This window comes from Aquarana catesbeiana, linkage group LG08 (assembly GCF_042186555.1).
Source record: "Aquarana catesbeiana isolate 2022-GZ linkage group LG08, ASM4218655v1, whole genome shotgun sequence".
Taxonomy (NCBI): Eukaryota; Metazoa; Chordata; class Amphibia; order Anura; family Ranidae; genus Aquarana; species Aquarana catesbeiana.
Genome location: NC_133331.1, coordinates 225,054,285 through 225,071,542, shown reverse-complemented (window position 1 = coordinate 225,071,542; position 17,258 = coordinate 225,054,285). Strand labels below are relative to the sequence as shown.

The 17,258-nt window shown below is 40.6% G+C and overlaps 1 protein-coding gene across 3 annotated transcripts in view; it reads right to left on the bottom strand.

Annotated features, from left to right (window-relative positions):
- Positions 1–17,258, bottom strand: part of CDHR1 (cadherin related family member 1) — a 326,479-nt gene that overhangs the window by 63,826 nt on the left and 245,395 nt on the right. For all 3 annotated transcript variants that reach the window (XM_073596895.1, XM_073596894.1, XM_073596893.1), the window contains 3 exons: positions 14,238–14,441; positions 13,943–14,095; positions 8,571–8,735 (listed from right to left, as the gene is read on the bottom strand). In XM_073596895.1, coding sequence (XP_073452996.1) covers positions 8,571–8,735; positions 13,943–14,095; positions 14,238–14,441 — 522 coding nt within the window. The remainder of the gene's footprint in view (positions 1–8,570; positions 8,736–13,942; positions 14,096–14,237; positions 14,442–17,258) is intronic.

Here is a 17,258-nt window from a genome sequence, read left to right as displayed (position 1 = left end):
GATGGACCACATACCTTCACTTCATCCACTAAGGCAAGTTATTTACCTTCTCAGACTCTGAAAGGCTTTTGACTGGGGATCACTTTGTTGTTGGCCCCAAAATATTATTCACCCCTTATGCATATTGTCTATTATTACCTTTAGGTGGTAACAATTGCCACTCTACAAGCAATTGGCCTCAAGGATGAAGACTTTAGGTTCTCTTTGCATACAATTGCAGGTGGAACATTACTCCATCGTTTAATATGAGAACCCTTTCTGGATGTGATACACCCACCGTGAAATTTATACATATCAATTAGGCTTTTATTTATAAGGTATGAGTCCACCATATAACAATTAAATACTATCTTTATATAGGTTTTCTAGCTTCTTAATGCAATTTATATTAATATTGCCTTATTTAGCTGGACATCACCCGGACAGTGTTAAAAAATCCCCCCACAAGCAACTATGAGAAATCTCTTGAAGCACGGGTGAATTTAGGGTGTCCTCTGGATGGTACCTCTTGGTCTGGCATGGATGAATACCTCATTCCCAGTATTTGAGTCTGTCCTTTCAGCTGCTGGTGAAATAACTTTATATTTGGGGACAGTATTTCTAGCGTTTAAAGAAAGATCTTTTGAATTTGCTGTCTAGATAATATGTATCCACCAAATGCACAAGTTCATCAAGTGCATGATTTTGATGGCATATTCTTGTTATCCTTGTAGAACTACAGCATTTGGAGTGGTGCAAATCGCAAGGTCCCTGAGGAAGATCTGCACTGCATGGTGCAATTGAAACGCGTCGGACTTTTTTGTGAGCTCCCTCCTTCTTTTAAGCTGGTTTCCCTCTATATATGGTTTTATTATCAGCAATATGTATTTCTTGTTATACCATTGATTGATCCACTGTTTGTTAAATAAATTTTGTATCTTTTTATTATCACTGCCTTGTGTCCATTTAAAGTCCCAAATTTTGAGGAATCTTGTTATTTAACATTTATACAGTAGGTAAAGTTGATCCAGGGAATATCCAATTGCCTCTCGGGGGATCAGGAAGAAATTTTTTCCCCTGCTGGAGCAAATTGGATCTTGCTTTGCTGGGGTTTTTTTGCCTTCCTCTGGATCAACTGTGGGTATAGGATTTTGTATATAGAATTGTATGATTTTTTTTCTCCCTTTTATTGGTTGAACTAGATGGACTTGTGTCTTTTTTCAGTCAGACTAACTACGTAACTTTGGACTTAAGCCATTTTGGTTTTATTTTTAGCCTTTTAAACTTGTTGCCCATCGGAATATATTTTTCAGTCCCCTTTCTGTTCTGTTTTCTTCAATGCAATATTCCCTCCCAGTGTAAGTCTTGGAGAGCAGCCCTCATCCTTGGAAAATTTGCTCTCCTAAAGTTAAGTAGAAAAAAAAGGAAAAGGTCTGGTGTCACCCGCAAGCCATCTCCATCCTAATATATGCAACAAAATACAGGAAATCGCCCCGGGACTTTAAATGAGGAGAATGCAGTTAGCCAACAATTGACACAGTAAATGCAGTCTCAAAATTTATTAAAATTGTCATGCAAACACAAACTACATGAATCATAGCCAAGTCACTGAAATGATACATACAGTAAAAAATGTCATTACATGTATCATGGTATAAAATGTAAATTGCAAAGTACGCAGGCATGAAAAGTATCCCAATGCATTTTGCAAGACCATGCTCGCTTCATCAGGGGTAGATGCATGTGTGGTACATCTGTAGGGGGTATAATCAACCAAAAAAGTATCAACACAGAGATGGTATCGTGACAATTAGTCAAGAGGGTCCAAAATGCATTACTCTATATTCACCAAAGGCTGGATCAGACTACCAAATGCTGAATACTCAGAGGCGGCAGTAATGAGTGTCTGGCTCTGGAGCTGAGGAGACAGAGGAAAAACCAACCCAACAGAGCACAAATGGGGGGCAGACATGGCCAGGATGGGTGTGTGTGTCACCAAAGATCTCCCAGTATCCATTAATAATGTCAACTGAAACATAAATGCATATGTAACAATAGATGCTGTCATAACAGCATAGAACTAAAGTAGTATATGATATAAGTATGTACAGTGGGGACGGAAAGTATTCAGACCCCCTTAAATTTTTCACTCTTTGTTATATTGCAGCCATTGGCTAAAATCATTTAAGTTCAATTTTTTCCTCATTAATGTACACACAGCACCCCACATTGACAGAAAAAACACAGAACTGTTGAAATTTTTGCAGATTTATTAAAAAAGAAAAACTGAAATATCACATGGTCCTAAGTATTCAGATCCTTTGCTCAGTATTTAGTAGAAGCACCCTTTTGATCTAATACAGCCATGAGTCTTTTTGGGAAAGATGCAACAAGTTTTTCACACCTGGATTTTGGATCCTCTCCAGTTCTGTCAGATTGGATGGTAAACATTGGTGGACAGCCATTTTTAGGCCTCTCCAGAGATGCTCAATTGGGTTTAAGTCAGGGCTCTGGCTGGGCCATTCAAGAACAGTCACAGAGTTGTTGTGAAGCCACTCCTTCGTTATTTTAGCTGTGTGCTCATAGTCATTGTCTTGTTGGAAGGTAAACCTTCAGCCCAGTCTGAGGTCCTGAGCACTCTGGAGAAGGTTTTCATCTAGGATATCCCTGTACTTGACCTCATTCACCTTTCCCTCGATTGAAACCAGTCATCCTGTCCCTGCAGCTGAAAAACCCCCCCACAGCATGATGCTGCCACCACCATGCTTCACTGTTGGGACTGTATTGGACAGGTGATGAGCAGTGCCTGGTTTTCTCCACACATACTGCTTAGAATTAAGGCCAAAAAGTTCTATCTTGGTTTCATCAGACCAGACCACCATCTTGGAGTCCTTCAGGTGTTTTTTAGCAAACTCCATGCGGGCTTTCATGTGTTTGCACTGAGGCGAGGCTTCCGTCGGGCCACTCTGCCATAAAGCCCCGACTGGTGGAGGGCTGCAGTGATGGTTGACTTTCTACAACTTTCTCCCATCTCCCGACCGCATCTCTGGAGCTCAGCCACAGTGATATTTGGGTTCTTCTTTACCTCTCTCACCAAGGCTCTTCTCCCTCGATAGCTCAGTTTGGCCGGACGGCCAGCTCTAGGAAGGGTTCTGGTCGTCCCAAACGTCTTCCATTTAAGGATTATGGAGGCCACTGTGCTCTTAGGAACCTTAAGTGCAGCAGAAGTTTTTTTGTAACCTTGGACAGATCTGTGTCTTGCCACAATTCTGTCTCTGAGCTCTTCAGGCAGTTACTTTGACCTCATGATTCTCATTTGCAATGACATGCACTGTGAGCTGTAAGGTCTTATATAGACAGGTATGTGGCTTTCCTAATCAAGTGCAATCAGTATAATCAAACACAGCTGGACTCAACTGAATCTGTAGAACCATCTTAAGGATGATCAGAAGAAATGGACAGCACCTGAGTTAGATATATGAGTGTCACAGCAAAGGGTCTGAATAATTAGGACCATGTGATATTTCAGTTTTTCCTTTTTAATAAATCTGCAAAAATGTCAACAATTCTGTGTTTTTTCTGTCAATATGGGGTGCTGTGTGTACATTAATGAGGAAAAAAATTAACTCAAATGATTTTAGCAAATGGCTGCAATATAACAAAGAGTGAAAAATTTAAGGGGGTCTGAATACTTTCCATCCCCACTGTATATGCATGAACCAATCTGGTTTAATAATGGTATGGGCTTAGAATCTAGGGGACAATAGAAATCAAAAATACATAAATAAATAAACAAATAAAATAAAATGTGTAGATAAAAAAATATGACAAAAACAGTGTGATAGAGTGTGTGTCCCACATAGCATGTATCCGAGTCCATTGTATATGTCAGCTAAAATAAAAATATATGTATATCAGTTGGTACTATACCACCAGACTAACCATGAAGTATACAATGTAATGAAAAAAATATATATATATTTACATATGAACCAATGTTGTTCAAAGCTAGATGGACTTGGAGAATCGGAGACAGTGAAATAAATTAGATGAATGTGTAATGGTGTGTGCATGAATGAACCATGTGAGTGAACATAATAATGTGTGAGGCAATGTATATGGCAGACCATGCTAAAGTTAAGTGCTCAAATGTGACGGGAGTGAATGGATGATTAGCATCCATCAAGGAGTGTGGACTCACCTTGAATGAAGTGAAACTGCTGCGTGTGAATGAAACAGAAAATAGGAAGTGACAAACAGATCCCAGCCATGACTAGCCCTCAATTTATATCCCCAGAGGGCCTGGTGAGCTCCACATCCAACGCCATGTATGCGTGGCAAGGCACACGAACGTCGCTCACCGTCAAATGGGGGTGTGCTCCAGCAGATGCCCCCAGTCACATGTCCTGACATATCTCCCAATAGCAAGCCGACGCCACATCTGCGGACGTCGCTCGGAGGGCGTGGTTGCATGGCGCCGATGTGTAGGTGGCACCGCCCATTCAAACATGGGGGGGATAGCAGGCGGTATGAAAACCTCCCTTGTACACATCGCAGCTCCCGAGCCAACGATAACCAACGCCACCAACAGGGAACAGCACCAAGAACCTAGATCAGCCCATAGGAGATGCGGTACTGAGTGTTGGACGAAATGGCTGGAGGGGCTACGGAGCAGAATAATTGTATGTAATGAATAATTAGCTAATGGTGGCAGCAGATCAGGTTTGGGCTAAATGGGTGTCTCCCACCCGGGTTCAATAGAAAAAAAAGGAAAAGGTCTAGTGTCACCCGCAAACCGCCTCCATCCCAATATATGCAACAAAATATAGGAAATTTCCCCGGGACTTTAAATGAGGTGAATACGGTTAGCCAACAATTGACAGAATAAATGCAGTCTCAAAATGTATTAAAATTGTCATGCAAACATAAACAACATGAATCATAGCCAAGCCACTGAAATGATACATACAGTAAATTATGTATGTTATGACAGCATCTATTGATACATATGCATTTTTGTTTCAGTTGACATTAATAATGGATACTGGGAGATCTTTGGTGACACACACCCCCATCCCGGCCATGTCTGCCCTCTGTTTGTGCTCTGTTGGGTTGGTTTTTCCTCTTACTCCTCAGCTCCTGAGCCAGATGCTCATTACTGCCACCTCTGGGTATTCAGCATTTGGTAGTCTGATCCAGCTTTTGGTGAGTATAGGGCCATGGGTTTTGGACCCTCTTGACTAATTGTCACAATACCATCTCTGTGTTGATACTTATTTGGTTTATTATACCCCCTAAAGATGTACTACACACGCATCTACCCCTGATGAAGCGAGCATGGTCTTGCGAAAAATGTTGGGATACTTTTCACGCCTGTGTACTTTGCAATTTACATTTTATACCATGATACATGTAATGACATTTTTTACTGTATGTACCATTTCAGTAGCTTGGCTATGATTCATGTTGTTTATGTTTGCATGACAATTTTAATACATTTTGAGACTGCATTTACTCTGTCAATTGTTGGCTAACCGCATTCACCTCATTTAAAGTCCCTGGGCGATTGCCTATATTTTGTTCCTAAAGTTAAGTGTTATTTTTCCAGTATGTGTTTGTTGTTTACAGCTAATTAAATGAAATCATGCTATGATCACTGCTACCCAGATGTTCTTTTATATGAGCATTAGTAATAAGCTATGCATGGTTTGAGATTACCAGGTCCAGCAGAGCATCATTCCTAGTTGGGGCATCAATAAACTGGACCATAAAATTGTCTTATTTTATACATTTTTATATTTTTTTATACAGGTTTATACATTTTTTCCCCTTTAAGCAGTGTCATTACTCCAGTCAATTTCTGGGTAGTTAAAATCCCCAATTATTTTCAATGTTCCAGCCCTTGTAGTTTTTCTATCTGTGCAAGGAGCTGGAACTTCACCTCCTCAGTAACACTGTCTATATTGTCATAACAATAATGTCATAACAATTTAATTTGTCTATAACAAAACTCCAATGATTATTTTTGTAGTATGCACACCCATGTGCAGTTCCACCCATAATGCTTCAGCCTTATCACACTATCCATAAACTAGGTCCACTTACTTTGAGATCACTTCTCACATAGAGACAGGCATCACCACCTTTCTGTTTTACCCTGTCTCTCTGAAAGAGTATAGCCAGGAATATTTATAGCCCAGTTGTGCGAAGAATGAAGCCAAGATTCAGCATTACCAATTACATCATAGTTCTCTTCATGCACCAAAGCTTCCAGCTCACCTATTTTGCTTGGCAGACTTCTTACATTGGTGAACAAACACTTGTCACATTTTGCACACGTATTTCGCGTATTTTTTATTTTAGTACAAATAGTACCATTTCCAATGGTTGTTTGTAACATGGGAACCTTCTTTTCATCTGCCATAGCCCTCCCCCCATCTTTCTCTATTCCACCCACCAATAGGGACTGACACTGTCTGACCTGTCTGCCCCATTATAATCTAATTTCCCCTCCCCTCTCAAACCTATTTAAATACTTCCCCAGCCTTCCCATAAACATCTCCCTCAGCATTGCAGACCCCATTCCATTTAGGTGCAGACCATCTTTAGCATATAAGTTGACTGACAAAGTTGTTGCCCACTGTGCCTCCTGTACTCATTTCTCTAGAGTTGTGTCTCACTAATACAGGAGGTGTGTTACTGGCTAGATCACCAGGTGAAAACAGAAAGAAAAAAGCCAAAGAAAAGAAAACAGATGCAGCCACCACAGTTAATGATTGGCAATATATTACATTTTTGTATTTGGGCTTAATAATACTTTACTTCTAAAGTGTGCAAAGTCTCAAAGACAAGCATATCTCAGTTTTGACTTTCCAGGTAAAAAGCAGACACAGGAGGACGCAAACGCCTAGTGCTCTCAGCTCTGAGGAAGGGAACATGTCCCTGAAACGTGTCAGCTCACATTGCTCGTCAGCTCACATTATTATGTAACAGTCAGGTCAATCGATGTCACACTGGTTGATGATCGGATTTGTTGTCATGCTTGTTACTTCTGTCTTTTGTAAGTATCCATTTGGCTTTTTGTTTTTTTGTTTATTTGTATTAATACATATTATACAAACAGATTTCCCCTTACTTTCTGTGTTACTTACATTAGTCATAGAGACTTAGGGGTTAATTTACTAAAAGCAAACAGGCTGTTCAATGAGGTGAAGCTCTGCTATTTTCCATCATCCAATCACGCACAAGTAAAAATCTAGTTTTTTATTTTCCCTGCACGTAATTGGGTATTCTTTGCAAAGTGAATTTTCACCACATTCACTAAGCTAAGGGAAAATACCCTTGCAAAGTACAAATGGCCATGCATAGTAAATTACCTACTTACCTTTGGTACACCAACCCCATCCATGAAGTTAAATGAGATATATCTTCAGCCAGGGGCACAGCAACAAACCCTTTCCCCACTCAATGAATGTTTTTGGGCGTTTTTGTTTTTTTCTTTTTGCTATATGTGTATGCTTCTCAAAGGAGACAGTAATAAAACCTGAAACAGGTTCTAACCCTTCGCCACTCCATACAAAACCAAGCAAACCACTTTCCTAGCAAGCACTGGCTAAATTATCCACCAGATGGACAATCCACACAATAATTGCTGTGTGATGGCTTGGCACACAGACACTGTACCAAGCCGCTGCAAGGGGCTAGGTATCATGTGATTGCTGTGATTTGTCATCACATCAAATACAAATATTTACAATTTTAATCGCTCCCCTTTTCCCTTACAACAGGGGAAGGAGAGAGATTGAGAAGATGGGGGGAAAAAATGAATGGAACGGCAGATGAAGATTAATTCATTGTTTTTCAATGACACATGGATCTTTTTAACCCTTTCATGCCCCACTTTTATTTCACATACTATGTCAATGCTGTCCTTCACCGTGACCTGTATATTAATGCTTCCCCTCCCTTATCCTGCACACTGAACATTAACCCCTTCATCTCCATCCTGCCACTGTGCATGAACCGCACATTTAATGTATCTAGTGCACTATTCCCAAGCTCCATGTTCAACCACTTTAATACCACACTATAGCTGAAAGATGGCTACAGCGTGGCACTCTCATTCTGGGATGGCATTCATGGACATCCTCCCAGAACACATCGGACACACTCTGTGATCACTGTGTTTTTCAGACACAGTTGATCACAGACTGAGGTAAATGGCCAATCACAGCGGCCTTTTACCATGTGATCAGCTGTGTCCAATCACAGCGGATCACAAGTAAACAGATTTGCAGGTTATCGGCAGTCTTTTCCTCACATGCTGTGTCTATAAATTGTTTACACTGATAATAACTGATCAGGTTATGAAGATCTATCACATTAAATAAAATGAGTTGAAGTTGAAAAGCAGTGATGCCAACACCTTGTGATATGCAGTGAAAGATATATAAGTTTTTAAATTATACTTTTTTTTTAATTGCAATTGCAAAACAAAACTAAAATGAACTTGTTAATAAATATGGTACATTCCTCCTCAATGACTTGAGACACTGTAACATATAACACCGTAGCTCATAAAGTACACTCACCGTTACAGCTACAACGTTGGAACCGCCTGGGGAATTTTCTGGGATTCTAGCAACATAATATTCTGAGGAAAACTTGGGCACATTATCATTAATATCCAAAAGATGGATTGTTATATCTGCTGTTGAGCTGAATTTTTCTGGAGTGTTGACTTCAATGGCGAGAAGCTAAAGATGGAAAAAAAACAGTTAGAAACACATTAACCTGTGGAGCTCATAGTGCCTATAGAAAGTTATTTTTTGCTTCCTATTTTGCCCAGAAGGGGGTAGAAAAAATCTTGACTTGCTTTGTGTAAATGATAGAAGTCTGCTCTTTAAAGAAATGTAATGAGCTTCATTCACCTCGACTGCCAGCAATTGAACCATAACAAATACAGATACATACTCTTGATGAAGGTGTCTCTTTGCATGAAGCAAACCAGGATCTTATCTGAACAGAGCACATAGTAATTAAAGTGTATTTCCACCTTTGTCAGAACGTGAGACAAAGGTAGTATAGTGACAATATGTTTAACTAAGCATTGTCACCACAGCCAGAGCCGGATTAAGAACATCATGAGGCTGGTGCTCAGAATTTTGGTGGGGCTTTAAAAAAAAAAAAAAAATGCAAACAATTTTTTGTTATAACAAATTTAATTAAAAAATGAGAGGGAGGATGAGAGAGAGAGAGAGAAAGTGGACGACGGGCTGTTTGGAAGCCGGCCGGCTCATTCTTATTGTCCATACATTTTCGCTGATCTGTAAGTATTCATTTGTCTTGTATTTATTCGATTAAATGTTAAAGGATTTACGCTATGTGGAGCTCTTTGTTGTTTTTTTTGGTGATTACACTGCCCTGCTGAGGTTTTTGCTGATGATCCCCATTGACGCTGAGGTATCCAGTGCCTGCCTGTGAGATCCCGGGCTGGAGTTACAGCCGCCCGTTCAGTGTGGTCCCCTGTAATAAGGGAACAACGCTTTCTGGTAAGCGGCAGTGTTTTTCCGTGGTGGAGGCTTCATCTTTTCACTTGTCACTACAGTGTGGAATGTCACTACGCATCACCTTGGGATTTGTTTTTTACATTATGGACTCTTTTCTATTTTTTAACCATTTATAATATATATAATTTGTTTTTCTACTGCACCAAGTTTATGGACTTTCTCAATTGAATTTCCTTTATATTTGCACATTTTTCCAATTGCATTTGTTCTTTGATGTATATTCATTCCTCTTCAATTTGCACTTTAAATATTTTGACTCGGTGTATGTAGTATCACTACTGCGATTTGTGGTACTTAGCACTGGGAGCCTAATACCCCTTTTTCCCACTAGCGCGACTTTTTTGTTTTGTATTTCTGATTGGTGTCGTATAACACTTTGTAGTTGCAGCTCCATTTATATACCTTATCTGTTAGCGCAATATTTTTTATACCCAGTGGGCAGTATGTACAGGAGAGGAGTGTGGTGGGTATGACAGTGGATGGTATGTACAGAAGAGGAGTGTAGATGGCATGATGGGGGCAGTATGCACAAGAGAGGAGTGTGAAGGGTATGACAGCAGACACTATGTACAGTAGAGGAGTTTATGAAAGTGGGCAGTATGTATAGGAGAGAAGTGTGGAAGTATGATAGTGGGCAGTATGTACAGGAGAGGAGTGTGGAGGGTATGACAGTGGGCACTATGTACAGGAGAGGTGTGTGGAGGGTATAACAGTGGGTGGTATGTACAGGATAGGAGTGTGCAGGAGTATGACAGTGAGCAATCTGTACAGGAGAGGAGTGTGGAGGGTATGACAGCGGGCACTATGTACAGGTGAGGAGTGTGGAGGGTATGACAGCGGGCACTATGTACAGGTGAGGAGTATGAAGTAATCTGGGAAGGAAAAATTTTAAAGTTTGTGGAAGGATTTATAGGAACTGCGTATTGGTTAAGTGGGCCATACATGGATTCAAATTAAGCCAATTAAGCAGAGACCAGCCATAGTCAATCTATGTATGGGCTAGCTGGTTGTACACAAGTCAATCTATTATTCGACTTGGGTACAACCAGCCTGTCAGGTTTTTTCCCCAACAATCAGTGCTGCCAGCTATGGTTAGCAAAACTTATCATTGTATTCTGTGGGTAGGGAAGGCTCCCCACTGGCAGGACACAATAACACCGTGGGAGTGATTCCCCCATCCACAGGTCAGCAGGTGAGTGGGTGTGTGGGGACAGGCTGGGGAGAGAGGTCTGTCAGCAAGGGGGTGTGAGGTGGTCATGGAGGGGGGAGTAACTGGGAGTGATATCTTTTGGAGTAGGGTCTGTCATCTGCAGGTTGGAAAATGGTCACCTGTGATATAAGTGGAAGGTGGCTAACATGGGAACTGGCTGGGGAATGACCTGGTTGGTGGCGAGTGCGAAATGGATGACTTGTTTCAGGTTTCTTTCACATTTGCGGTAATGCTTACTGCCCTCTGCAAAACTGATCTGTGGTGGGTTGCTTTTCATTGAGTGGTATAGCAGCAGCTGACAGGCGCTCATGAGTTGCTACCGTCACCTCCCTGTTTGTCTTTTACATTGCTGAATGGTAGTTTTACATTGTTGGACTATGCTGCTACTGCGAGCGAGTTTGGCTTGCAGTTGCAATAGGCAAGTTTGACAGGCGGAGTTAAATATGCTGCAGCTAAAGAAATTACAAAAAACAAAAAAAGTCGCAGCTGTGAAGTAAAGCATCGCAACTACGGCATTTGTACAGCCCTGTCCAAATGTATTTTTAAGATTTGGGTCAGAGATGTGCGGTGAGGTCAGTGGCTGGTGAGGCACTGGCTAGTATCAGAGCCAAATACACACAGGTTACATATGCCGCAATCGTTAGAGCGAGAGCAATAATTCTAGCACTAGACCTCCTCTATAACTCTAAACATGTAACCTGTAAATATTTTTAAAATGCCACCTATGGAAATTTTTAAGTACTGAAGTTTGGCGCCATTCCACAAGTGTGTGTAATTTTAAAGCGCGACGTGTTAGGTATCTATTTACTTGGCGTAACATCATCTTTAATAGTATACAAAAAACTCAGGCTAAAACTAGTGGGGTTTTTTTTTTGTTTTTTTATTCATTAAACTGTTTCTTTCCAAAAAAACATGTTTGAAAAATTGCTGCAACGACCATTTTATTCTCTAGGGTGTCTGCTAAAACAATATATATGTAATGTATGAGGGTTCTGAGTAATTTTCTAGCAAAAAATGATGACTTTTACATGTAGGAGAGAAGTGTCAAAATTGGCCTGGGTGGTAAGGGGTTAATTGCCATAAGTAACAAACTAATAATTATTATATATTGTTTTTAAGGTAATTTTACTATATTTTCAAAAACTGCACTCAAGCAGGTGGCTTAACGGACAAATTACTGAAATTGGAAGTTATAACCTCAAACCAATAATTTTACAGTAAATAGATAAAAAAATAGAATATTATGTTATAACATATAGCATAATAATATATTATTTAGCTTGAATAAAATAGTACCTTTTCAGCAGCAGAAGATTCTCATTCTCCCTCTTAACTGTGTGAAAAAAACATGGGATTATGGGTAAACCCCTGTTTTCTCCTACTAATTATAAGAGCTGGACCGGAAGGGAGCATGTGTCTTTTAGACACATGCTCCGTTCTACGACACTGCAGTGAGAGGACAGCCTCCACTGCAGCATTTTTATTGGACAGCTGGGGCCAAAGGTACCTTACCATTGGTCCAAGGCTCCAAGCTGTCCATTGAGCTCAGTGCCTCTGACAAGAAGTAAGGAAAGGCACAATGAGCTCATCCTCTCAGTCTTCTGCAAACAGAGTTTGCCAGCTTGTATTTAAACTGGCAGCACCGTATGAAGCTTCTGACAGGCTACACAAAGAGCCCTGTATCTCCGGAACCATAGGTCCTAGAAACCCCAAGTGGTGGGATTGGTCTTCTGTAACCTACCCCCCAAATGTGGGGTTTCTACGACCCTCGAAGCTCGATCGTGTTTTTATTTTTTTGTGATTTATTTTTTATTTATTTTTTATTTTTTTGGGCTAATGGGCCTATCTTAAGGTACTGTTTGGTCCTGCTATTCAGGAGTTTAAGTGCACCAACGAAAGTGGCTAGCTGAAGACCCAAGGCCTCATTCTTCTTCAAAGGGACTGAACTTACTGATGCCATACGGACATACACACACACACATGTCCAGGGTTCTGTATATGTAGTGGTTGTGCGGGATAGTCTACCTTGTAAACTGATTTATTGAATATTGATTTGGGTACAGTGATGGTAATTTGGCCTGTGGTGTCAGGGGACAGAAGAGAGTGGATGGACATAAGAGAAGGTCATTCTTCTGCTCTCCTCCTGCCTGGACTCATAGAGCCATTGAATAAATTTAAGTAGTGATAGCCAATCTGATACAGAGTGTCATATTGTGATTAGTTTGCCATTTAAGTGTGCCTCTGCTCTTGGGGTTATTCTCAGGTTTGGAATCCCCTGAAGACAACCTGAATACAGTGTTGAGCTATATTGCTCTTGATCTCAGTTATTGCTCTCCAATTGCATTACTTGATTATATATACTGTTATTGTTTGTTACCCTTTTCCACAGAAGCTTCTCAGTAAAGACAATTCTGTGTTTTATTATAACGTGTGTGTTTTCATTGGTCCTTGCACTTACACTATTGCCAGGTGTGCCAGAGGGGCTGAGACTGTTCTTAGGGTTGAGAGGCAAAGTACGGAACCAAACATACTTAAGCGGCTCCTGCGGGGGTAGCGCTACACGATCATAATCATCAAGGAAAAAATAATTTTTCCCACACACATTATAACCTCAAAACAAAAGATGCATTACATTACACAAATTATACTTTAACAAAACAAAAACACTAAAAATTCACATCGACCAATAGATACTCCATCAAATGCAATTATCATTTTCAATACCATCTTTTTGAAAACACCATCACATATCCTGTAATTATAAAATTATTACATTGAGTGAAGTTTGGCAAAGAAATCTTACTGTGGGATTGTTAAGTGTGTGTACCTTTTAGGAAGATATCAGATTACTGAAATACACCCAAAATTACGAAACCAGTAAATAGGCAAGCTAAATAATTCCTATGCCATTTATTCTGTTGGCAGACAGGAATGCCAGACCTGGTCATGGTTTAATTACTTCCCACCCGCACTATAGCGAATTGATGGCTACAGCGTGGGCTTACTTTGCCTGGAGGACGTCACATGATACTTTGATAAAAAACAATGAAAAAACTGAGAAAAGTAATAACATACTACAGCAACAAGGAAGATGCATAAAAGGGAATTGTATCCCCTAAATCACCAAATCTAAGAAGTTACTTTTCAGACTTTCCCGAGTAACAGAAAAAGGAACAATATATACCTTAAAAGTTAACAAATGAAATTTTTCATAGTCTATTCCAGCAGAGTTCTCCACGATTATTGTTACTTGAGCCTCATTTAATACAGTCTGTGGCACTACACGGAAAATTCCTCCTGGTCCAACCAAACGCAAGTTGAATTTTGCATTTGCTCCCTGTCAAAAGTATTTTTATAATTCCATTTAATACATTGTATGGCAGAACATCAGTAATATTTTTAACAGTGCTTTATATTTGGTACAGATTAAAGAATAAGATACTAACAAAACACAGGATAATACAGAATAAGCTACCAACCTGATCTGAATCATTAACAGTGATTTTAAGTCCACGTAGTATCTCTCCCTCTGGTGGATGCTCATACATGGTAAGTTCAAAATGGTTCTGGGGTCCATTTTCCCCATAGAAAGTTGGAGGGTGATTATTTAGATCAACAACTCTGATGGTCACTACTGTAAGAGCATGGCCTACCACATCCCCATTTGATGTTAGTTCAGATGCCTGTAAAATAAAAATTAAAAGAATAAAATCATACATAAAATTTTTGATGCATACCAAGTAGAAATTAGCAAATAATTGTGCAAGCCAAGGAAATTGACCACAAGAATACAATTTTAAATGAATTGGGAATTCATAAAGGGAATTTCAGGCAATAGGCATTTATGAATTCCACTGCAGAAACAATAGCTTTGCTAAAATACTTGGTTCTTTACATGTTATCTTCTTTTACAAACACATCATTGGAGCAAGTAGCATTGTCGAGTACTAGCCACACTAGGCTATTTACTTTTTACTGTGTAATATCTCAGTAAAGTAATTGTAGTGACCACTGAGTTAGCAGCACAATACCTGACTGTTGCTTACACCAGCTGTTCAAATGTGCTCAGTTTGTAATAAACAATGTTACATCGTGTGCAAAGAATTCCAAAGAGTAATGTCCATTCTGCTCACTACAGATCCATGATGTAGACAGGTATTAATATAAGAAGCCTGTACATTTCACAACTTAGTTGTATGGTCTCAGAGCCCTGGGAAACATAATCATACAATCTGAGGACTGTTGAGGCTAATGGCTGTGGGACCTGCTCCTATGAGGGAACATGAGAAATTTAACTTGGAACAGCCATTATTACAAATGTGTGTCCTGGGAGTTTAACAAGACAAACAAGATGGAATGCAGTTTTAGTTGGAACTTTAGTTAACTTCTTCAATACTAGGTCCGAAGCAGCCACCACCGGCACCTGGGAAGCCCCCTGGCATTCCTCCTGGTATGCTACCTGCACTCTGGTGCAGCTTGGTAATCATGGGTTTTTTTCTCAGCAGTTTGCTTTTGTTCAGCCAAGAGATTACTTAATTGCACTTCAAGATCTTCTTTTTGCCTTCATCATCATCATCTTGCCCCGGAGCTTCTCATCCTCCACAGTTGGCTTCATGTTGAAAGCATAGGACTCCATAGAGTTTTTGCAGTAGATCTCGTCTTGCTGCTTACCTTCACCCTTGTACTTCTCGGCTTCATTCACCATGTTCTTAATGTCCTCTTTGCTCAGACAACCTTTGTCATTGGTAATGATGATCTTTCTTTTCCTTGTCCTTGCTCTTGTTCACTGCAGACACATTCAAGATACTGTTGGCATCAATGACAAATGTCACAAGGGGACGTGGCCACTGTGACCCAAGATGGCCACTCACTGACAGAGCTCCGCAACACCGCTGGGAATTCCCACCTGTATTGGCTGCTCTAACACCACTGCCATTCAGCCTACACGGTTTTACATGAGCCTTCTTATCCAGACCCCATCCAGCAGAGATGTCCCACAAGAGAAAGGACTGGGCCCAGCGACAAACATTGTCAGTGTTCTTCCAACTGACTGGCCATGGACCATGCCAAAATGGCAGTGGCCACACTCCCATCCTAGGCATTCTGGCGGACGGGGCTGTGTCACAACAGGGCCAAGGGGATATAGGGACTCCATCTCCTACCAGCTCCGCCTCCTCTACCCCTTCTACCAGGAGCCTAAATCTAAATCTAAATCTAGGCTGAGAATGTCGACACAGAAACCAGCCACACAGAAAGAAAACCAGGACAGGGTGAGTGAGGCACCCGAGCACATGGAAGAATCCAGTCCACAGGAAGATACCATAGCTAACTTTCCTACAATCAACACACCTCTTCTCAATTCTACAAATTAAGGAAATGCTGGTGTCCCTCCGTGCGGACATTACTGCTCCTCTGAGACAAGTTAGAAATGACATTGATGACCTAGAGAATAAAATCGACTATGTGAAGACTAAAATGGAAGAATTTGCCTCATCCTTCAACACCCTAGTTGACTCTCAATCTGACAAGGGTGATGACATTGTTTGGATGAAGGCCAAACTTTGAAAGACAGATCCCCAAGAAACAACCTAAAAATTAGAGGCATTTCTGAATCGGTTCTACCTGATCAATTGCCTGCCTTCATCAAATCCATGCTATGCTCTGTCCTCCTAACACATCTCTGATGGAAGTAGTTCTGGATAGAGTACATCACCTTCCTAGGCCATCTCACCTTCATAACAACATTCTGAGAGGGGTGATTTTGCAGCTACACTTCTTCCAAATAAAAGAGCAGGTTCTTGCAATCTTCAGAAGCCTTGAGTCCAGCCTTCCTACCTATGCAGGTTTGAAATTCTTTCCTGATTTTCTCACCCTACTATGCAATTGAGGAAAAACAAGATTATGGTAATTAAAGCACTCCACAACCCCGACATCCCGTTTCAATGACAATACCTGAACCATTTGTTGGTCACCTCCAATGGAGGATCTCCACTCTGGATGAAGGTCTAAAATTACTGAGATAACTGGACATCCTCTTGGAATCTCCACCTTCTGGCTCTGCATGTAATCCTTCTACTCACATGCAGGCAGATTGGCAGATTGGCAAATATTCTTTTACAAAAAGAAGCACAACAAATAATCGGACGGCCAACCTACTACCTCTACTTCAGGTCCTACGTGAACCCTAAGAGGTAGCGTGAGTATGGTTCTTTAGCTCTAAACCCCTCAATACACAATGTACAACACCTTTTGCATCTGGATCAAAGTTGGATCCTTTTTCTATCGAGTGATAGCAGAGAGATTATCCCGTATGAAGAGCCTAATAGTACCTGCTGCCAAGTCCAGCTATGACCTCCCCACGGGAAACTTCACACTGCCCATTTCTTTTCTAAGCCCGCAGAATGGGATTCAAAAATGCTTCATTAAATGCATGCGGCTTAAATCACCCCACTAAGTGGGCTTCCTTGTGGAAAGTTCATAGCAATACGATGTGCTATGTG